The 24,184-nt window shown below is 42.1% G+C and overlaps 1 protein-coding gene and 1 non-coding gene across 3 annotated transcripts in view; one reads left to right on the top strand and one right to left on the bottom strand.

The window, feature by feature from the left end:
- Vps13B (vacuolar protein sorting 13B) overlaps positions 1-24,184 on the bottom strand; it is a 132,571-nt gene that overhangs the window by 34,251 nt on the left and 74,136 nt on the right. Inside the window, exons 33-46 of one of the 2 annotated variants that reach the window (XM_075700123.1) lie at positions 23,357-23,553; positions 21,175-21,341; positions 16,822-16,955; positions 15,772-15,885; positions 15,175-15,276; positions 11,996-12,070; positions 10,458-10,535; positions 9,144-9,299; positions 7,182-7,496; positions 6,635-6,721; positions 5,429-5,621; positions 3,479-3,704; positions 2,250-2,460; positions 1,103-1,300 (exon numbers count right to left, since the gene is read on the bottom strand). In XM_075700123.1, coding sequence (XP_075556238.1) covers positions 1,103-1,300; positions 2,250-2,460; positions 3,479-3,704; positions 5,429-5,621; positions 6,635-6,721; positions 7,182-7,496; positions 9,144-9,299; positions 10,458-10,535; positions 11,996-12,070; positions 15,175-15,276; positions 15,772-15,885; positions 16,822-16,955; positions 21,175-21,341; positions 23,357-23,553 — 2,253 coding nt within the window. The remainder of the gene's footprint in view (positions 1-1,102; positions 1,301-2,249; positions 2,461-3,478; positions 3,705-5,428; positions 5,622-6,634; positions 6,722-7,181; positions 7,497-9,143; positions 9,300-10,457; positions 10,536-11,995; positions 12,071-15,174; positions 15,277-15,771; positions 15,886-16,821; positions 16,956-21,174; positions 21,342-23,356; positions 23,554-24,184) is intronic. The other variant, XM_075700124.1, reaches the window with a different exon arrangement.
- On the top strand, positions 44-116 carry TRNAS-UGA (transfer RNA serine (anticodon UGA)). Its single transcript has one exon. It is a non-coding gene; the product is annotated as a tRNA-Ser (tRNA).

The raw sequence follows: 24,184 nt of genomic DNA, 5'->3' as shown, positions 1-24,184 counted from the left end.
ACTAGGACACATAAATACCCAAGAAAGTGGATGGGGAAACCGCGCCGCGGTAGCTCAATTGGTAGAGCATCACACGTGAAATCTGAAGGCTGTGGGTTCGGTTCCCACTTGCGGCAAGTTGTTTTTTCATCCACTTTAATTTCATCGTTTCTTTATCTCATTTATTAAGCACAAGTAATTTCCCATATGTTGTCCTTGGTGTCAGTGTTTGTTGGCTTCTTATATGACTAATAAAAATCGGGCCCCTCGGTGAACCACCTTTCTTCTCGTTTAGTAATTTATGCGAGGCACTCTGATGCTTGCCAGTATTTTTTCTAGAGTTTTATATGGCTTGGAACTTCATTTACTACATGCCCAAAAAAGTAAAAGTTGACAGTCACTTTAGCATACACTAAAGAGGATGAAGGCGACACCCTGAACGCTCACGAGGCATTCATTAGATTACTTGACATTTTCAGTGTAATGCATTGTTACTTCCTATTATTTGTTTTCTCTCACAAGACATTGTAGGTTAGAGTGCCTTAATTGACTCTACCTTAATGAATTGTGCTTTAATTAAATTTACCGTAATTGACACCAAAGGTAGTGAGTTTGACTCGTCCTTCATGATGTCAATTGGAATCCAACTTGGAGATATGGTCAGTTTGCCCATATCTATGTTGCTCATATGTTGGTTCGTAGGTTCAAGTGCCTTAATCAACTTTATCTTAATTACTCATACCTTAATTATCTTTGCCTTAATTACCACAGGTCGTGCTGACACTTCTCCTTTGCCTTTCATGCTTTCTTATAAAGAAATTGATGGCCTAATTCCCCATAATTAACACCAAAGGTAGTGGGTTTGACTCCAAACAAAATTCGAGGGATCGACTCCCACCGAAGTTTGTAGGTCTTAATTAAATTCCCTTAATTAACACCACAGGTAGTGGGCTCAACTCCCGCTAAAGGCTGAGGGTTCGACTCCCTATATAAATTTTGGTGCCATCACGCCGGACATCGAATTTTTCATCCCATGAGCCGTCTAAGGCTTTCACCTTAATAAACGTAGTGTCAGTGGTCCTTCAAACCTTCCTCTAACTCTCCACAGGAGTAAGCCACTCACGGCGAATGAAACCAGGCTAGGGTTGCGGAAGTAGATGCACACGGGTGTGGGCACCGACAGCTGCAGCAGGTCAGCGTCCAGGTCGGCAGGTAGTGCGCCGCCTTTCCTCTTCTGGAGCAGGTAGGAAGGGTCCACCAGCAGAGGGCGCAGGGAGCAGTGAAGATTGCCGTCCTCCTCAATGGCCAGAAAGAAGGGATCCTGCAAGACCCACAACACAATCAACGTATTACACTTCATGGAATAACTGGTCATCAGAGATGCAGACGGGAGAAGTCACGCTGGTGGTGCTGTCTCGTTTAACCAGAGTGGACACAGTACTATTACTACACTGACCATCCGTACTTCACTTAGCAATTAGTGTAAAGCATCAGTAGCGATGTAAGTGTACACATGCAACCATTCTTTATTTTAACTCTTTCCCTACCACGGGGTAAATAGGTGTTTTTTGTAGGTTATGCCAGATTTTTATTTTTTTCAGAAGGAGCTATTGCACTCAATATTTTATGTAATACATAAACAAAAAGCAGGATGAATGCACTTTTCATGCATAAAGTTTTATGCCACAACCTTCACATGCGAAGGTTGTGGGATCGTCCCCCACCTGTGCCAAGTTGTTCTTTTATCCACTTTTATTTTCATTAATTTATTGTTCCTTTATTTCATTTATTAAGCACAAGTAATGTTCCCTATGTTGTCCTTGGTGTCAGTGTTTGTTGGCTTCTTATGATATGACTAATAAAAATCGGGCCCCTCGGTTAACGCCCTTTCTTCTCGTTAAATATTAAGTTTAGCAAATTTGTCATAGTGAGTTTATTGCTTCAAAGTGGTTACAAGTTTTTATAGATATGAAATACAAAGGAGGTCCCATAGGCTCAAAAGGTATCTAGCTCCTTCAGAAGATAGATTGCACACACCCTGTATAATAATGAGTCCCAACATGCCCGAAAGAGTGGAAATGCATTCTCTTCAATGGGTCCATACGCTTGCCAAAATGATGAAATAGACAGGTCTCTTTCCTTTTTTTTAACTAGAATATTTTCTTACTGACTTCAGAGCTCATATGAATGATGTCAGCAGTTCTTAATAGCACACTGAACACCCAGTGTTCTTTCTATTTCACATTGAAACTCTGGCGCTGAAGACTCACGTGAAGTGGTGGTGGTGCAAATGCCTGCTCCTGGCCTAGAGCCCAAATGCCATGGTCGCCTGTGAGCAACCTGAGCTCTTGTCCAGTGCAGTTGACAATAAGTGCCCAGGGTTTAATGTCCACCAGAACAGTGCCCGGATATGGAAGGTTGGGGTCAAAGTACTGTTTCACATGCAGCTCTGTCTCTGGCATCTCGGGAAGGCACTTAGGGCTGCAGAGAGTGAGGAACAAAAAAAAGCCCAAACAATGTTTGTAAGATGAGTCATTCTAGCCATGAACGTTCCATGCACAAATGATGCTGACAGCAGTCAGCAGAACTTGTTCTCGGGCAAGTTGTTTAATATTTGAACCAATTACCATTATGGCGTTACACATCATCACTTTTCTTGTATCTATCGTGTTAACACTGTGGCTATTGCTTCAAATGCCCAAAAGCTGTTTCAAATGCTTTGAACTGCTTCAAATGCTGGACGCCATTAATCCTTAATGCTGGATCATTAACACAGTTTTCCCACCAGAAGGTGTTGCTTCTGGTACTTCTGTTGTTTTACAACATCCTTTTCAGATGCCAATTCATTCTGTTGATATAAAACTTAATTTCACTGCATTTCTAACATCTTCAGAATCATAAAGAATGTGCAGCTGCAGAATAGAATAAAAATGTTGAATTCTTTATTGAATCTTCAGTGAATTCTTTATTGAGTTTACATATGGAGGACTCCATGTGAAAACTCACTGCAGGAACATCAGATGTGAGAACATCAACGATTTCATATCTAGCAGGCTTAAAAAGCACCTATCCAGGCACCTGAAAATAATTCCTGGAGCATGAAAAATACGGCCCAGGAATGTACTTCACCAGAACAAGCAAATATGCTTGAATTTGCATTGCTACTTATGGAAGCCTCAATAACATACTTTTACCTAATTTCTCTCTCTCTTAAATGGCAGAGACATGTTCCACTTCATTACACTGATAAACTTTAATATATATGTATTGTTATTTCAAACCTTTGATGTGCTTTGTAATTGTATTTATTCTTGCTATTGTTGTTACTGTGACACATGACATTTTATATGCTCTTCCAACCCACACGCTGTTACTTTGTAACCTTTTGTAACCCTGCCTTCTTGGAGTGCAGTATGCCCTAAATGAATGAATGAATGAATGAATGAATGAATGAATGAATGAATGAATGAATGAATTGAAGGTGCAGTAAAGCACTGACCTTGGGTTAGTAGAGGTGAACGGCTGCATGAGAGCTCCCTTTTCCCACAGGTGGTCCACTTTGGCTGTGCGCTCAATGTCATCATAGGGCCACTTTGCTGCGTGAGGGGAGCTTAAGCTCCACTCCGGACTGCGCAGCTTCCACAGGTCTTCTGGAGGTGTGGTAGAGATTTCATGGTCCAATGTCGGAGGCCTCAGCTCAAGCGCAGGAGATGAAACGCGCTTGCCTATGAACGTGGGTGATGTGGCCCGACGAAAGTTGTTGTTAGTGAACCTCATAAATAGTTTTGCACAGGCTATAGTGCTGTTTCATCACAATGTGCACTTTTCTATACACTGTGCAGTGAGATCGTCTTCATCATGCACCATAACCAGTCAGATTTGTGCTGATTGCGTATTGCATTATATATCTGCTCACCATCTCACGGAGCTCAAGTCAAGAACAAAACATGCTCATTCTCGATCGGGTTGATTATCGCAGCTGCCGTTCCGCTCTCACCTTCCCAAATAAATGTAGGGACGACAGCGTACCTCATCAGCCACTGTCGCGTCATTCTCCTACAACTGCATACTGGTTGGGCATGAGTGCAAACACAGAATCAGTGTTTTGGAAACTTGACTATTCTGTCTTCCACGCAAACAAATATATTTTGCGATCTTCTGCAATGCAATGACTCACATAGCAATAACTTAACACACAATCTACTGGTCAATAAGTAAACAGAGAATGACATTGCAGAGTTTTCAGGACATTGCTATTGCGATGGCAGTACTGTAGTAATGTCATAATAGCCATTAAAGTGCCTACAACGGCTGCCACTGCGTAATTTCTGGCATAGATGCAGAGTGCCCTCCTCAGCTGAGGGAGGTCGTGGGCTTGATTCCCACTGCCACTGGGCACCCACTGGCTCAAATGGACTCAAGCATTGCCAAGCCTGGTGTTTGGCTTTCTTCAGGGATGATACGCTTGGGAAAGGATTATGGGGTTTAACGTGCCAAAACCACTTTCTGATTATGAGGCACGGCGTAGTGGAGGACTCCGGAAATTTTGACTACCTGGGATTCCTTAATGTGCCCCTAAACCTAAGTATACGGGTGTTTTCGCATTTCGCCCCCACCGGCATGCAGCCGCCGTGGCCGGGATTCAATCCCACGACCTCGTGCTCTTGGGAAAGGAACCTGCGCTCTAAATTCCATTGAAACACTCATGAGCACACTCACAAAAAAGGAGTCTAGAGGTCGCATGCTGCCAACTTCCCAATAGGTGGGTGTCCTTCTAAGCGTTTGGAACTCCCGTAGTTGCCGAGCACCAGGCTGGGTACGTGCTTGTATATCATACTGATAGGCACCCAGCGACAGCAAGTGGTCTGCCTCCCACAGCAGTGGCAGATGCTTGACTGTGTCACCAAAGCTATGGTGGGGACAAGAGGTGCCCAGAGACCCTCACAAATCTCTATAGGATCCCCTTCCAAGATGGAAGCCCATATAAACAATCGAGCGCCAGGTTGTGGTACATCTCTACCTATTAGAAAAAAAAACTGTAAGTTTCCAGTGGCACCGGAATTTGAACCCAGTGCCTCCCAAATATGGGTTGGACGATCTACCATTTCACCACTGCTGCAGCAAGAGTAGACAATAAGTGTTGTGGAAAAGCCAGCAACTAAAGTTGACACTATCTTCAATACCATCAAATAAATAAAATCAATCACAACTACAAAACATTCTTTGTAACATGCCACGCCAGGTCCGCGGGCTTTGGGTTTGGCCACCACAAAAACTGAAACTGCTCAACAAACACCTAAGCTAAGAAAGGATTCCAGGCAACAAATGCTTACTGGGTTGCTTCACAACATCTGCAAGCAGCAATGTTAAAGGCCATGTAATTGAAATGCATATGTACGGCACTAAAAGCGGCTTCGACACTTCAGCTGCTTTTATTCAGAGCACTGACCTGGTCCAAGCTGAAAGGTGAGGCTGGATGGTAGCGGGTCCACAAGCAGAGGCCAGTCTTGGCCTCGGCCAGGGACCGAGAGCGAGTGGTAGTGATCGCCTGCAGCTTCGAAGCCCGTCCTTCCGTGGAGGTGAACCAGGAGGCTGCATGGCAGGTGACTGCGTAGCACGTGAAGGGGCGCAAACGCCAGCACCTGCCAGTGTCCACAAGAAACAAGGAAGTAGTGAAAATAAGTAATTTTGTGACAGTGGTAACATAGGTACAGATGCAACGCACAGGCAAGATTTACTCTCAATAAAAAGATGTCAAGAAGTGCAGCGATGAAAACTAAGAGCAAGGTCAACCTCCCGTAAGCCTTCAATCCTTGGTACAGTGCCTAACATGTAAAAAGTTGCAAACTCCATGATACAAAACATAATGCACATAACAGGTAGATCACGTTACAATGACTCGGGAAGAGTGCCTATATCTTATTTATTTACTTACTTACGTACTTATACTTACTTACTGACTTACTTCCTTACTGAGATACCCTAAGGACCTCAGTTCATCAGTACTACCGTCAGTTCATCAGTAATAAGTCAAACAATGCATAACATACTTAACAAGTTATACAAACATATAAGTATGCCGAAGAAAAAAGACTAGTTGAGCAAAAAGGCATAATATTTGTAACAAAACTGAACAGAGAAAGCTTAGTGGCATCAAAAAGACAATAAATGGACAAACATTTATTATTTCAAAAATCGTTAACAGTTTCCATATAGGTTGGTAACACCCGACTAATGTCTCACTCATGTATGTGTGCGTATGTATAATGTTACATTTATAATGTTAATGTTATAACATAATGTATAATAATGTAACATAATGTAATGTAACATAATGTAATGTAACATAATAAAACATAATGTAACAGTATAATGTTAAAATTAGAAAAACAGTACAGGCTATTTATTTAACTTAATTGCAGTCACTCTAACTTCTTTGAAATGTACCAGAAAGTTTGAACAAAATAGCAGGTGTCTCAATTTCCAATAAACATCAGTCGATTGATACACTTTGTGCTGAACAAAATTGAGTGAATTAATGAGCTATCACTGTCACTGCCGATAAAAGTGAAATTATCAGGGATGAGTCCCAGAGCAGTAAGATCACACTGGCTAGGCTAGCCACAGCAAACCCTTAAAGGTGAGTGTAACTGACCAGAAGATTTGCAGATGATCCAAAACAGCCAGCAAAACAATAGCACCATAGCTGGAGCTTTGCAGCCTCGTCAGTGTCTTGTGGTACCTGCGAAAAATGCATTGCGCATTTAGATCCCACCAGTACCACTCCGTTTGTCCATACACCACATTTTCGTGCAAGTACTCAGTCACTAAATACAACCTGCAACCTCAATTACAACCCTTGTAATGATATTGTGTGCACAGACCACACAAATAACATGCAACAACATTCAACTTGTTACAGAGGCAGCTCGCACTATTGTCGACACAAAGCAAGACTCTCGAAATAACCTCACTTTGTATATCTGTCATGAATGTTTTCTTTGAAGCATGTTGCAGCTCCTTGGTAAGGCAATGCTTGCTTTCAGACTTAGCTTCACGGTAGTAGCATGTTTTGAATTACCCTGAAGCTGCATATGAGTCCATAGTTCACACATAATTCGCATCCTGCTCATTTTCTGGTGCGGGTTATGCGGGCAGGAGCTGGTAATCACATCAGAGGGCTTGGCGAAACTGCCACAAACCTCAACAACTTTGGCCCAGTCCTTTGAGCTCATGGCGTTGAACACCACTTCACTGGACCAAGGCACTGCGTTCACCCTCGCCTGTCCGCTTGGTGTGGAAGCCTGCCTCCTAATTGAGAAAGAGTGTAGCCTCCGAGGTTTGATGATGAGGCTCCTGCAGGCCTTGTCACCAAGGTCGACCACCAGTGTACGAGTCTTTGGTGGCTGTGCAGATGGTGACTTGTGTTCCTTGGTGCCGTCAACCAGTAACCTGAGCTGAACTTGCAGATCTGTCACTAAGTGGCTCCGGAGTGTGACTTGGCCGGAGATGATCACCTGCAGTGAAGCATGAAAAAGGCATCCCACTGCAGTACACGCCTCATACATAACTTGTTTTGACGGTGGCAATAAATTATGTCGCTATGTTGATTCAATGCTAAATGCCTTGCTGTTTGACAGTCATTGTGAGTTGGGTTCCACCGCTTTTATGCAAATAGAGAGTTACCACATAAATAACATGCAACCACCTTCCTCAGATTGTTTGTTTTGCTATGTAAGAAAACCTAGGATAAAAAGCTTACATTTTAGAGCTTGGTGATTTGGACGATTAACTACAGAGTAATAATATATTAGTGGCCGAATCACAGTTTATGTTTCAACTAGGTTATTTGGTTCAACCGTGCAAAAAAATTAGCTTAGCTTGGCACCCAAAAATGCTTGTATGCACCAGGAGATATCTCTTGGAAGTATCTTCTTAACGAGGAATGTATGCAGTACAGCAATGATTATTGTTCATAAATTGCACAGTGCCAAATATAGCAAATTAAGGCTGCATGGCTGCAATCAGAGAGGACAGAAAGAAGAAGAAAAAAATGGGGCAGTCTTTCAAAGGCATACTTACACAACAATTTTCAGTCTTATTTTATTAAAATAAGCCTATACTCCTACTTACAATTATAAAGTAACTGAGTACATGGAGCAGAGAGCAAGAAAAAGAATGCATGCTACCTGTCCTGTGTATTGTGCTAGTTTATTCTTGGCAATGCTACCCCAACTGCATGGCCTATGCCTTCTACACTAGTGAAACATAAATGCTATGCAAAAAGTCAACTCAAGTTTATAGAAATACCGGTGTTGCAATTATGACACACCAGCAAAACAAAGGGCTCTTTGTAAAGAATGGTGATGTTTCCCAGACCATCTCAATGTCCGGCAGATATCTGCTTGGTGCAGAGAGAAAGACCGTGAAAAAGCAAAAAACTGTGTGCTACCTAGAAATGGGAACAAGCTTGTATGCCACCACAGATGTTTATCATTTCAAATCGATATACTCACATAGACTTGGTGGTAAAAGTGTCATTCTAATCTTAAAATAATTATATTGCTCCTCTTCTGGAAGTCGTGCCAGAAGGAGATGCATGCAACTAATTATTTCCAAAAATATTGTTTCCAAAAAAAGCATGTCGATTAAATAAAATGAAGGTTTTAGTCAACAACCTATACTAGTTTTTAAATTTATTTTATGTATCATATACCCACAGCTATATCAGACAGGAACAAAAAGCAGGTAAACATGACATGGAATGAGGACTTATGCATACATAACAATTTAGAGTGCACTAACTTGGAGGCACTCAAAGAGCACATGCGCTGTGTCAACCAGCTAGAAGAGAGAAGCAAACAAAATTTAGAAGTTTAGCATATTTTGCATCAAAAAGAAAAACTCATGTTAACCAATTTATTTTCACTAACATTTATTTATTTATTCTGGCTGCCAATCCGGCCCTTTGGGTAAGCTTGGAGACTCCTGATCTAATCTATTGGTTGCCAGTGTGTCATTATAAAATGCAAAAGGAAGTTGCATTTCCCTAATTTTCCCTTCTTCTTTCTTTCTTGAATGCAATGTAAGAAAATGACGGCAGTGACATCTTGCAGGAGTGGTGCACACTGTAATGTGCATTTTTTTTTCTGTTGTGCACTTGCCTGCATCTCGACCCCTTGTCCTTCTTGCATTCTGACCAGGACGGTAGACACTGCCGATGAGCCAATGGGAAGTTCCACCGTAATTTCTTTGCCCTGGACCAGCGCAAAAGGGCTGCTCCACTTCCACTGCTGATTTTCGATTCCGAGATGCAGCATCTACGAAGAGAAAAGAAAGTCACGTTATGCCAATGCCACTGTCACTGTCATTACCACTGACCAATCTGCAGGACTAAATTGAATCAAAATCAAATCATGGAGTCTAGCACGCCAAAGCAACTCATGAGTTGCGGCATGCACATTAGTGGGGGTTCTGGGCCAACTTCAACTATATAAGGTTCTTTGACATGCGCAAGTATGTAAGTACATAAGTGAATGAGCATTATTGCATTCCACCTGCAATAGAATGTGACCACTGAGGTCAGGAATCAAACCTGCAACCTCGTGTTAAGCAGCAGAATGTCATAGCCACTATGGCAGGTAAATCCACAGGACTAAATAGTATGCGTTATTGTGGATAAAACGAAAACATTTAGAGACACATTACTCATTGTAAGGAGCAGTGATTTGCTTCACTTAACAACAGGGCATAAATGTGGCAACATCCAAGGTTAGTTACTTGGATGTTTCAACTTTCAAGATGTTTTTAAACACCTTCTAATGCGAACACTTTAACCACTTTACAGGCAAAAGTGGGAATGCCCTATTTTGTACCTTACAGAAGAAACACACAGGTATGCTTCAGCTTATGTTGATGCAAAAAAGTAGCTGGTCAAAGGTACAGTTCACATGAAAAGTAAATGGGCCGCTCGTCACTCATTATGCACGCAGTACAGCTTCTGATACATTCTTTATGCCTCCAAGCTTCAAGACAGTGGTGGATGCGCTTCCTTTGTCAACCTCTAGAACTTCCGTCTCACAGAGGCTTGGAGTGTAGAACAGTGATTTTTACAGATACTTTCAAGCTGTCCTGCATACCTGTGGTGAAGACTACACTCTGTAGAATGCTGTCAGGCGGTAGTTAGATTTAACACAGATAAGCTGACATAAATAAACCATCTGGCTCAGGTTCAGTAAACAATGTGAAATAAGATATTTGCAAACTGCAGTTTAATTACAGACTAGAAATTCATTACGATATCTATGTGCATACTCTCAGCAAAGTTTGAGCCTCACAGGAAAATTTTTGAAAATATAGAGAGCAATACGGATACAACAAACAATTGGTTAAAATCATCTAGTGCATCTGCATTACTAAAAACAACAAATTTTAAGGAACAGTGCAAACATGGGTTTGACAAAGCGTAAAGAGCTCACCAGTGGTGCCTTGGTGCTCTTCCACGTGTATGCATGCATGTGCCCTGGTTGAAGCGGTATCTTCTCCACAGTTCCAGCCTACGATGACAACCATAAGAAAAGGAACAAAAAAAGGTGCTGTCAATGACTTCCTTTTGTCTTTTTGTTGGAAGTGGTGCATCCAATGCTATGGTGTGAAGCTTTGTTTTGTTCAATTTATTTAACAGCATTACTGCACACAAGTTCACTTTACTTATTTATTTATTTGTTTGTTTTCATGCTATACACACCCAGAGATATATGACCATGCTGGGCGAAAAAAATTTACATGTGCTAGTACAGCTGCAAGAAAGGCAGCTGTAAGGCGATATTAATGTGCATTTTTTATAATTTCATCGAAGGTAGTGCTCCCAGTCTTATGAAGAGAAATTGCGTAGCCTGATTTTGTTTCAGATTAATAATGTGCATAATTACACTTTTCTCTCAAGGTAAATGCATCCAGAGGAACATGATAAGCTTGGATATTTAGTAGACTGCTTTGACTATTGTTAGTACAGGTAAACACAAGAAAACAATATGATATGGTACAGCACCTACCCCAACACCATGTCGGTCCGTTTCTAACTAGTCTGAACTTATGCGTCATCACCATATACACGGTTTGCTCTCTGGATGAAGCCAGTACACATCTCAAACCAAGTTATTTATGCAGGCAACTCTCTGCGCTCATTAAAAAGGCTCAGTACACTCTGTTTGACAGCAGTACCAAAAAAACGTGTACTTATTTTTGGCCTTCAACAAGTGTGTTTTTACTATCAATATACACTATCGCCTGTTCTTTCCTGCTTCTGTCATTTGTATGTTAATCACTCCAGTTAGCTCATTGCCAACAAAGAAGGGGTAACATAAGTTAACCTGACTGTTCGCCAGAACTTCTCAAAGGAGATTCTATGCAGTCATACACTGCATAGAATGCCATGCATTCAACACTAGAAAGCAATGTATCGAAAATACAATGTTGATTTTAAAAAGAGGACTATTATCATTCAATTATAAATTTGGGTTGATCAAGTGGGCATCATTAGTAACACAGGTCACTGACCAATGCCAAGAACACAAAGTTTGACGTTTTGTGATCTGCACAGATTCTGAAATGTCAAACTGTGTGTTTTCTGACAATGGTCAGTGGATATTTTTTTTATTAATAGTGCTTTTAGCTCGTAAGATGGTGTTCTGTCAAACTCTTGATTACATTAATTGGGCATTAAACATAAGCAAGCTACAAACCTGAGCCAGTTATAGATTTACAATCTAGAGAAGTGCCATTACAAGGATCGTGGGAAAGGATGCAAAAAAATAGCAATGTTATATCCTTTTGTCCAGATCTGCCCTGCCCTTGTTGCAGTAAGCTACGGAATAATGGCTATTAGATGTGACCTCCCACAATCAGATGGCATTCTTTGCTTTTTGATACAGGGATAACTTTGAAAGATGCTTACAGACGGCCAAGATTGCCAAGTGCACAGTCAGTTCAGAGCAAAAGAGCATAAACAACACACCTGACCAAAGCACACGGTGTCTGTCGTATTGTTGCATACTGCCACATAGCTGGGGAGAACACCAGTGTGTGCATCCTGTAACAAAAAAGGACAGTGAAATCACAGCATGCCGCAAGAAGCGGGATTCGCCCACTAGATGTGTTTTGGCAAGTAATACTTGTATCATATACAATGGGGACATTGGCATGCATCACAAGTGAAAGAAAACTTGCGGCTCTCAACAGCTATGCACTTTGATACAGTAGAACATCGATATAAAGAACCTCGATTTTATGAAATTTGAAATGTAACAAACTATTTTCATTTCCAGACCTTACTTGCATTGAAAACCGTGTATTTCTTTTTCTGCGATTTAATAAAGTAACTTCGTGACACGGTTCCGATTTCATTTTGGCCATCTCAAGTATGTACTTGGAGCCTGTATGGCTAGTAAATCTAGCAAGAAACTACAAGAATTTCGGCCGAGGCAATGGCTACTTCAAGCATCCTTCTGCACGCAAAGTTTGAGTGGCAAAACCGCCGTCAATGTGTGCATACTGGGACGCGGTAAGCAGGAAACACCCCTGTGCCATTTGTTGTGTTGGTAAACGACTTGCAGAGCCTTCGGCAGAGATCGGAGAAATACGTGAGCTGACAATTCCTTCAGCGCAAGGGGGATGGGGAGGGAGCAAACACGCAGTAATGTGATCCAAGAACATGCGCCTATCTGCCTTCTCTTCCTAGCGTACGCATCCGTGCACGGGCCACACGCTGTATCTTGGAGGTAATCTCTCCGCAGCAAGTACAAAGGCCGAGCTGAAGTGGTTGGTGTCTTCATGTGCAATTTGTTGTTCCCTTGCGTTTTGTGTTGGCGGTTGCGTAATATCAAGTTTTTGACATACGGTGTGAAGCGCTCGCCTGCATTGTGACTGCAAGTACGTGGTCATCGAGTGAGATCTGTTACTATTTGCCTGAACGCGCGCGATAGCGATAAAACTACAAACCCTACATCTTTGCTACTGCCAGCAATGCTCCGTCTTTCTGGAAAAATCGTGACTTTTCTTTCTTTTTTTTTCTTGCTCAGGATGAACATTTATATATTTTTACACTTTTGTTTTTAATTTGTGGATGGTGGCTGCGGGCATTAAGTGCGGTCACCTATGGCGCCCAAGATTTACATCGGAGCACGACGCAACACACGCAAATCTCGGACGTCGTGAGCCACGTTGACGCATTGCTCTTGGCGTGATCTGCACCACATGTGCTAGCGCTCATAACCGCGCTATTATGGTCTGACCTTCTTGTAATTTGCTTATAAGTGTTTACTAACAAGGTACTGTCCCCCAGGAATGCTCTGGGAATTTGTGAAGTTGTATTTAATGCTGAAACTTTAGAACCTCGAATAATGGAATTCGTGATTTAACGAAGTTTTTAGCTATGAATAAAACTTCGTTACATCAAGGTTCCACTGTATAAAGAAAGTTATTCACATTAAACTCCAGCTTGTAACACTGGGCTTGACAGATAAAAATCCTCTTTGCACAACACACATTTAAGCAATGAAAGAGCGGAGGATTACTGAAAATTTCTGCGCTCTGAAACAAGCTTCAAGTAACTGAACACAATAACGTTCTGTTGCATAGTATTCAGGGGAAGTTTTCACAGTTGTATTCAGGCTGTATTCAGAGAAGGAAAACACACTATGGTTATACAGTATGGTTATATACACACAGAAAGTGGGCTCTCGGCACATATTTTAACTTGAAATTTCAATTTGAGATTGCTGCCTCTAGGACTATCCCGTTGGCAGTGACTGCCATTTCCCATGACTTGTGTGACGTCAAGATGTGCAGGGCCACTCCTGTGTCATCTGCTCCAAAACATTCTGAGACTATGTGCATGCTTTGCCAGACTCTCCTTGCTCCGCACGTTTTGTCACCCAACAGTGCAGCAACAGCATCACCGTTGCTTTGTGCCCGCCAGTCTTTCACTCATGTGATAAAAACAGCACAAACTAGAGAACGCCTGCCGAGACTGTCTTGGGCGGACCACGCTGACATGCACATGTGAAAACGAAATGCACACATTGACCTCACAGCACAGCTTGCTGTGGGTTGCGTACTGCTTAGTGCAATGCCTAATTTAGGCTGCAAATTCAGTGTTATGGCTCATGTGTCACTCCTTGTCTTCCCTTGAATGCCTTACAGCACAACATTTTCGTGCACACAAATCAACTTATCTTCTGTCTTGTTAAGTGCTACTAACTGCATTGCATATTATTTCTAGGTAATAACAAAAGGTAACCAATGTTATTAAAATATAGTAGGCTTCCATTAATCAACTCTGATTAATTCGATCTTTCGGTTATTGCGATCCCAACCGAAGGTTCCGAAGATTCTGAAATTCGCCTTTGGCTGTCACAGCAAGCACACGCCAGACCTATGTGACCCTAATAGCGATCCCTTTAGTGGTAGCGTCTGCCTCAGCGGAGCTTAGGAGATCGGAGAGTGCATTGAACACACGTCATCTGCCATTAAAAATGCCCATTTTCGGCCTGCCCAAGGAAGATCTTCAAGCAATAATACAATGTCTGATTATGATATTTACCTGGTTCTTACATACTTTTTTTCGAGAAAATATGGCCGTAAATTTCCTTCACGGTGCAATCGCATACGAAACCAAGACTGCCTTTACAGAATTTGTATGCTTTACCTCAGTATGCAAATGTACTGCAGCTAAGCTGAATTAAAAAACCTGTGCAAGGAAGTTGACTTTACAAAACTGACTGCCTTTATGTAACACTAAAGTTTTCTTCTATACTTCTATATTGTTTAGCAGCTTTAAAGTAATTTCTAAGTTAGTTTTCTACGTTGAACTCGTAGAAAGTGGGCATGCTTTTGATTCGGGGACGTGTTAGACTCGGGCCAAATGAATTGGCAGTGTGCTATGGCATTTTTTATGCTGCTTGTTTAATTCAACCTGTCGGATAATTTGATCAATTTTTTCAGCCTCGTTTCAGCCTCAATTTTTTCAGTCGACTGTTATTCTCTCACAACCTATTACTACACACGAAATACAAGGAAGGAAGGAAGGACAAAGGTCATGCCACTTCCAAAAAACATTCAAAATACCATCTTTAAGACAAATTCAAGACAAATCTGAACTCTGTACAAAGGAAAACGAAAGAAAAAACAACTAACCGGGCTCCAAAAGGAAGCTGCCGTGGAGAGAGTGTGCACGACAGGCTGGCTGATCCTGATGAAGCATGGGTCCAAGGATGCCTCAACTTCAATACCAGGCTCCTGAGATGTAAAAAAAGCAGTTTGCATATTTATGTTGTATTAATGGTGGAGGACCAAAACACTGCCAAAAGTGTGAGTTGAGAACCTAACTATTTATTGGGCAAATTTGTGCCCAGAAAGGCAAGGAACACTCAAATCACGATGACTGCAGCGAGCACAATCTTTGGTCATCGAATATAAACTCATGGGTCAAGTACGTCCACAATTTGGACTTCACTGGCGTTTGTGCACATTCAGCAATGTACAACACCATTCACAATGTGCACACAATCTAATCCGACATGCATCCTTTTCTACAGAATCACTAAGAGCGTTCAAAGAATACTGTAGGCATGACCTGCACTGAGTGAGAGCTCAATAATAGTGATCATCTGGTGAAAACAAATATTGGGAAAAAAACTAAGCTATACATGTGGTGGCATTGAAATTACAGAGTCATTCATGGCTCAAATGAACTTTCTATGAACTTCCTCACGAGCAGGAATGTGAAATCACCTTGTTGACAGGCTGGCAGATGATGGCCGAGGCTTTCACACTCACAGAGTCAAGGACACCGAGGCGGGTAAGGTGAAGCAGTTCTGTGACATCACATGACACGTACCCATTCACCTGGCCACAAAGAAAAAAAATTCTGTGTCATCCCAAAATACCAGCAGATGAGAAGTAGGGTCAATGTTCGCACTGAAAATTTGAAAGCTGTACACAGGCACTGTGAAAAGTTGGCAGAACAACATGCAGGTATGCAAATAACCTGCCCCACAACATCATTATGCTAATGACACACTGTAAAGCAGCATTTTGAAATAAGGTATATTCGTTACAGCATACAGAAACCCCAAGAAGGTCATCCAGAAAATATATACTATGTGGGTATTACATGAACTGCAATCATTAACCAATAGGTGACTTCAGTTACATTTGTTCTAAATATGCAAGCATTAAAAAAGAAAAGTTAGGTTCTCTTAACCTTTAAACCCATGCATCTGTACAGAAGTTGGAGGAATTAAAATTTCATGGCAAGTTTTATTTGCATGCCACAGGTGGCATGAGAAAGCTTATAAATCGGCATTACTCGGATGGTGTGCCGTCTCTCAAATTTCGACATCGTGGAATGGCCCAAAAAGCCTGCATGGTTTTTGAGCGACGCCTACATTCAAGAACTCCTTGTGCGCTCTCATCTGCAGGACTCTGTTCATACCTCACCTAAATTTTTTCCCCTATATTGTTTACCCAAAATAAAATAATTAGCATAACCATAAATTTTTGCTTGACTATTAAAATGAAGAAATTCCATAAATCATTCAGCAACGTATGGCCAGTAAATACAAACCGAATTTAAAGTCTACTAATGTGTTACCTCAACAGAAATTTATTTGATTCCCCTTGGAAACACCTCCGGCACACACCAGGCAGAAATGCCCGAAACACCCGTCGAGCAAAGCCCTGTGCATTGGTGTTAACAGGCAAACAAAAGCCAGGCAACTACTTCTGCACAGACTAGCAATGACATGTCAACAGTGTGGAAGGCAGGCAACTCTTGCCTACCCCAAGGTTAATGCGGTGCTCCCAGCCAGTGTAGGAAAGGCACAAGTGGTCCATGGACAGCATGGCAAAGTCGAGGTTGGCGGGGCTTGCCACTGAATGATCCCACTTGAATGGCCACAGCGCTGCTGAAGGAACTGGAACCAGTAGATGAGCACGAAATAAGCTATTGGGAAACAACTCAACAACATACACTGGCAGAAAAGACAACACAGTCCTAGTCACTTTAATTTTAACCATCACAAATAGTTAAAATAACACAAATAATTACTGGCTCCTGAACAATTAACAAAAACAAGCAGCAATATGTCAGAATACCCCAATAGTACCAAAGAGTCTTCTTCCACAAAAGAAAAGTAAACATGCTACAACTGTTACTTGCTTAGATTGCTTCAACACTCAGATTACGACTAATGACACACCCAATACTCCAGAGTGTAGTATTAAATTCCTGCAAAACAGAACCTACCAAGAAACTATCAAAAATCAAGGAAAATGACCACAGTTGCACATTTGGAAGCTGGAGGTACCCATATGAACACATCCCTGATGACATCATAGTATATTTACACACTTGTCTAAAGCCAAGGGCTTCTTTACTTATACCGATTAATTATCAAGTCCAATCAACCCTCTTTGATAACTAGCATGCACGCAGGATGACAGCTCACCACAGCGAACCTTTGCTTAAACAAATCGGTAGAACTATCATGGTAACAATGTACCCAAGTGACGTCATAATGTCATTAGTGCATTGCCCACACATATCTTCACCCCCCACTATTGCTCCCCATAAACCACTTTATTCTAGCTGCACCGCATTATGACACAACAGTAGTATTGGCATTAAACATTTCTGCGATCCAATCCAATCCACAGTTTTCTGCAGCTGTAGAAGCTGCCGTAGCTTCATGTATGTTTTGTATGTTGACCAGGCTATATACTATCTTATTCTAGATACTACAGCTAGGCTGCCATGGCCTGCAAGGCACTTAAGAAATGCAGTATCTCAGGTGCCACAGGGGTGTGTGTTAAAAGTCAAGGACAATTTCATTTTTTCTTTATGGCTGTGAAAATTGGGTGCACATTACAAATTGAGGGCATGTTAGAATGGAGTAAATCTGTAATTATTATAGTAGCAGCTATTTTGGGTTATTTTGGCTCTTGCTTTACCCATAGTCTAGCTACAAAACTAGCTACTTTAGAAAAATCCTGCAGTTGCTTCAGGCACCTGTGCAAAAGTGTGGCTGTCTTAGTAGCAATGAAGGACTCTAGTGGAAGCTCGATACCAAAGGGCTGTCATCTGTCAACGGGTGGCTCAGATAAAAGCAATTCTGACAAAAGTGATAAATACGCAGCCACCTCATAAACACTCTATATACACAGTGAACTAGAAGGGAGCTCTAAATGTATCACATACATACACTGTTTAAAGCAAGTTTAGAAAAAGATTCCATAGAGCCATGGCAGTAGAATCTTGATACCACTGTCAACAATGAAAGCTGTTTTTTTACCTGGCTTTGAGATGTGCATTACATTACTGTAGCAAAAATTGTTACCCCAGCAATCATAGCAATCAATGAGCCATGAAAACAGGTTGTTGCAAAGTCATGGCGGAACATACTGCTGCTAGTGGTAAAGTTCAGGTTCTATTTTAGCTATCTTTATGTAGATTTTGTTAATTTGTGGTGTTTTCACAAATGAATGAATGAATGCAATAGAGTGCTTTTATGGTTGCCACCTGCCTGATTTTCCACTGGCACAACTGGTCTTTCCTTCAAAGTGCCAGCTGCCAGTTGGACCCCTGTACCAGTACCTCATTTGCCAGTTTTCCAGTTCTCCCTAAATTGCTACAATATAAGCTGCATTGTAAGAGCACTGTCAGACATTCATACATAGTGGACAACCGAGTTGTTACAAACAAATTCATTCTTACTTCATTAATTAAAGTTTCATGTATTCTGTTGCCATCTAGACCTTCATGTATTGCTGCATTGTTCATAGGTACTGAATACGCATTACAAGTTAATGATGCAACAACAGCACAAAGATTCTAAAAGTATACCAAGATTTCTATAAAAGTTTCCCAATAAATTTTAATCAAGCAAATTTCACAGTAATAGGTGTACCGCCACTTTATCTTGTTTTGGTTTGTTTGTTGTATATTGTGTGTTTATTTTTTTTGTACACACTGCGGCCCTATTGGGCTACTGCAGGAGTGGGTATGAAAAGCAGAACAATGACAAATAACACAGGCAATATGAAGAATACAGACGGAATGAAAATATTAACTACCTATCCAATAGTAGCAAAAGATAAGTTTAAAGGCAGAGAATGAGTATTACCAGGCAAAGAATTCCAATATTCAATTACATGGGGAAAAAAAACTCCATTTAAAAGTGTCTGTACGGGCAAAATAAGACGCAATGTTTAGGTGATGGTGACTTCTAGTATTGGATGGTCTAGCAGGAGTTGGGTAATTAATTATCTGGTGAAATCCAGCAAGAGGAGGTCAAATGCAATGCAGAAATTTTAGCGTTTCCATGCGTCGGCGATTTGAGAGTGGTTGCAAGCCTAGAGAAGGAAGATTGCAGAAGGTGAAAAATCCCTATCGAACCTGCTGTACATGAAGTGAATTGCTTTGATTAATGTCGCATTGCTTGTGCATATTCCATACAGGAGAAGCATATTCTAGTAGAGGCCGGATTAGTTTAGTATCCCTTGGGGCCGAGGTCAATGTGTGGCTCAGATAGCCTAACTTCTTCAGTGCCTCAAATGTTATCAAATCTATGTGTTTCGACTAAGACACACTGGGTGTGAAAACAAGACCAAGGTATTTATATTCCCTAATGTTCTGAATGGGGATATTACAGTCGAATCTCGTTAATTCGAACATACTTAATTCGAACTTCTGATTTACTCAATCTGACGCCATGGTCCCATCAAAGTCAGTGTATTCCAATGGGTGAAAATACCCAGTAATTCGAACGCACAAGCATTTGCAATGGTTAATTCGAACATACTGCACTCCAACAATGCTGTCAGCAGCACGCCAAATCATGTGGCAGCACACGCTCGGAGGGGGGGGGGAGGGGGGCATGTAGAACGTGGCGGCAATTTCACCCCATCTCAAGTGGCAAGGTCGCCGTTTCTGCGTTGTGCTGTAATGCCCCAGCCACGCTAGCAGTAAAATGCGCGCCGCCGGAGGGATCGACCCTGCGCCGATTTTTTTGGCTCGTCGTGGCGGCAAGTGAGCCACAAGCAGAGGAGACAAATAAGAATAGCCCCTACAGTGACGTAGGCGTGGGAAATTGGTATCATGCGAACCCGCCTGGCCACTCTTTCCGTAGTCGCGTCTGGTTGAGCCGGAATGCTTGTTTTGCACTATCGCCTGCTCACATCAGCTCTCGCTCACACTTGCTTTGGTTGGTTTAGTTGGTCTAGTTCAAGCTCGATTTTTTTTTTTACTGACGCATCTAAACCGAGATGTTGCAATGGAAAGGTTGTGGGAGATAGTGCGCCATATCCGATTCTGTACGACAAGGCAGACCCTGAATACAAGGACGCGAAGGCGACACCCAGTACCTCATTCTTCTTGTCTTTTGTATGCGGCGATGCCTCAACAGAAAGGAGCACACCAACATGATTATGATCAAAACAACGACTTCGTTGTCTTGATAAGACATGGCTCACATTAAGAATGCAGGACGAAGAAGGTAAGCACAGCGTCAATCTGTCAGCAGCCGAAGCAAAAAACATGCAAGCACGTAGAGGGAAGTAGGCCCAGTGGAGGCCCAGTCCTGGCCCCGGCAACTTCGCTGCTTCGGTGGTAGTAGGTGGCAGAGGTAACTAGTGCCATCCAGCAAGCTGGTGGGAAAGCAAATATTCTTCCCTGTCACCCTTCCTCGCAACTACAATCCCTTCACCCTCCCTCTCAACTCCCTTGTAACTCTGTCATCTTTGAATGTCTCCGTGCGTGCCTGGCGCCAGCGCCGGCTTAGCCTGCTCCTTGAAGTTTCATTTTCTGCCGTTATCGAAAAGTGAGTGTTAGCCGGTATGGGCAGTTTCGTGGTCCTCGCTCGATGTGTGCTTGCGTGCCTGTGATATTTCAGGACTCACACCGCTCGTGCATCACGCTATGTTGCATGAATATTTTAAAAACAATTCCTTCCTTTGATTCGAACAAATTTTTCGGCCTTTTCTAGTTGGAATCGCCGAGATTCGACTGGACTAATTTTGTAAGAAAAGACCCCCCGCCCTCTTCTTTGTCTCCGTTCTTCGTGAAGTTTTTTTTTTCCTCTCTCAAGGTGGCAACCCTAAGTGCTTTCCACAGTGCTTTCATGCATCGGAGCTCACCATTTTGATCGGTCAGTACATTCAAGGTGACAACGCAGGCATCCAGGGCCACACTTGCTCTCAGACGGGGCACCAGCGCTGGGTCAAAGTGAGAGTCCACACGCATGCAGGCAGCTAACGCCAAGGGAGACATGGCAGTTCCTGAAGTTGGCTCTTCATTGCCCCTGCTGACATTTCAATTGACAAAAAAGAAAAGACAGTTTCACAGGCTAAGTGCCTTACCTTGTTGCACAAACTTAGAGCTTGTTGCTGTGATGTTAGATACAGTGGACATTCTTTGAAGGAGCATTGGCACACATTTTCAAAGATGTAGTAACTCTACTGCATGTTTCTCGCACAAAAAAAGAATGACATTTAGCAAGCATGAAAATAAACACTTATAACACATTTTGTTTTATGCTACAGTTGATCCTGAAATGCTGGGCCTGGCATCATCAACATTATCCTGACATCATGACACACAGCAATATATTGTGACATTGTGTAGCAATATGGCAAGAGTGCTGTGCATGTTTTTCCTCGCTGTGCTTGTGTTTGGTAGCTTCAGTGATTGCAGGCGCATAGCGAGCCAATGACATTTTATCATAACTTTAAGAAGCATCCACCTTCTAAGTACCAAAATTGAACCTGGTTTGTAAGAACAAGTATTATGGTAAATTATTTAAAGTACCCTGATGCTTGCCAGTAGTGATGCTTGCCAGTAGTGATGCTTGCCAGTAGTACGGGTTCTCACCTTCACTTAACACAATTTGGCAAGTAAAGAATGTCACTACATTGTCAGAAAAGGCCCTGGAAGTCTTACTGTCTTATCGTAAATTCAACTTGACAGAAATTCACTGGATCATAAGTAAAGGTCAAAGAACAAGTCATGAACAGGCCTTCTGGCTGTGACCCACTCAAGTATTGTGTGGCCTGATTCTTTCTCTTTCATATTCCCTTCATGGTGCCCCTCTTGCAAAATGCAAGAAGAAAGGTGGAACGTGAGATAGAGCAGAGGCACACACTACAAATAAAAACTGGTAGTCTGCACTATTTCCCATCCCTATTTCCACCATTCTTATTGCATTTCGCGCAGTACATCACTTGTTCCGTTTCAACCAACTAGCCCACAACAGAGTGTGTATTGCTGTTTCAAGGAATTCTATAGACATACGACACAATATGTGACTCGAGCTGCAGGACATTCACTGACCGTGGCAGTCTCCTTGCTCTCTGAAATGCGTGCGCACCAGAGAGAGAGCGAGAGAGAGAGAGAGAGAGTTCAATGCTTCTCATTTGCTATTCCATGTGGAGGGAAGTGGAATATGGTACAGATGGTAAGAGGAGAAGGTGTTGATGGAACAAGTCTATGATGTCACACACACACGATAGCAGAGCGTTAGGCTAATGGAGAGCAGCCAGCATCGTCTCTACAGCCTGCACTACTTGCAGTGCTGGTTTAGCCACAGGCATGTTCAAATCAGCAAGATACTGCCGCAAGGCTCTCGTTGTTTGCTTCAGCATCACCTTAATGAGACAATCCAACACTAACCTCTCGCTGTGTAGTTGTTGTTCAGACTGAAGCTAGGAGCTGCGGTTAACACATAAGAAAGGCCACTTTTGTCAGTCCAGTCTGGTGCTGTTTACACTAGGCTGAGCTATTAGCAGGTTATCTTCAGCCTTTGTAGTCTCCTCTTGTGGAGTACACACAAACAGAGATGAGGGTTTCAACTTCGAAAGCACATTCTTCTCTCTATTAAAATGTGAATGCTTCCTTCCATGGCCTATTGAAGCTGCTGCCCTGGTGTGGGTGTCCCACTAAGGAGCTTATGGCATCCCTGGGGGATTCAAGTCTCTGTGAGACTCTGTAAATAGTTCTTGTGTTAGTGGATTTTGTTTCATGTGTATGTCTAAGCGTGTGTGTGTGTGTGCTTTGCTTTTATTTCACTCCCTTTGTTTTATCCCTCACTATCTCACTTGGAGTCACATGTCAAGCCTGTCGCTAGTCTAACAGCTCCAGATGCCTCATTTGACTTTTTATCTCACTCAAAATCGACAACTGAACTATTCCATGGTAGAAAAGGTGCCTCAAATACTCAGCATTTCCAATCATTCTTTCTAAAGACTGGCTGAGCCTAGCACTGCTTAGCTTTGGTGATTTGACAATTGCTAACTGCAGGCACAAACAAAATATGCACCAGACCTTGTAGCTGGATGCTTAGGAGGAAGGATGACAACCCTCCAAGTGTCTGCAACTGCCACAGGTGGGGGCTGATCCCCGAAGAACGCCAGCGCCGGCAGCTCCAGAAAGCACGGCTCACTCTCTGACAACTCGAACTGTTGGCACGTCACAAAGATCTCTTGGCAGGGGTCCCAGTACTGAAGGTTGCACTGTAACGCCTGCAGCAAGGAGCCGGAGAAAAGCGGAAACCACAAAAACCATAAACCATTGTCATAATGGGACATGCTTGTACTTCTGCACCTTCAGAAGGCGAAGAGTTCATACTATCAATTCGTATACATTGCAGAACTCCTGAACTGCACTGTCAGCACCATGGTCAAAGTACAAGCTAGCATCCATTACTTCTGAAGTGGTAGCCTGTTGCAGGAACTTTTCAGCTGCATTTGTGATATCAAGGCATAGTCAAGCACCAAGCACAGGCACTGTTCAGAAAAAAAAACCAAGTCCACTTAATATTGTCAAAGGTACGGAAATAGAAGCAATCATTTATATGGCTAATGTTGATAAAACAAAATGTCGTTCTATGCATAACAATCTAAACAGGTTACAAATTACAGTCATTATATAGACACTAGTGGCAAACACTTAATATGTAATGCTAGATTATTCTCCTAGAAACCTTGCAACATTAAGTTGCAGAGTAAATCGCAACAGAAACACAATAAATAAATAAATAAATAAATAAATAAATAAAAGTAAAAACAAAAAAAAACCAAGAAGGGCCACACAGTTTTCGAATTACTGCCCATAGTGAACTGGCCCTCTTACGAAGCTGTGTTGGTTATCTTG

Source organism: Dermacentor variabilis, chromosome 7 (genome assembly GCF_050947875.1).
Source record: "Dermacentor variabilis isolate Ectoservices chromosome 7, ASM5094787v1, whole genome shotgun sequence".
NCBI lineage: Eukaryota > Metazoa > Arthropoda > Arachnida > Ixodida > Ixodidae > Dermacentor > Dermacentor variabilis.
The sequence above is the reverse complement of the archived record's forward strand: the minus strand, read 5'-3'. Positions and strand labels throughout refer to the sequence as shown.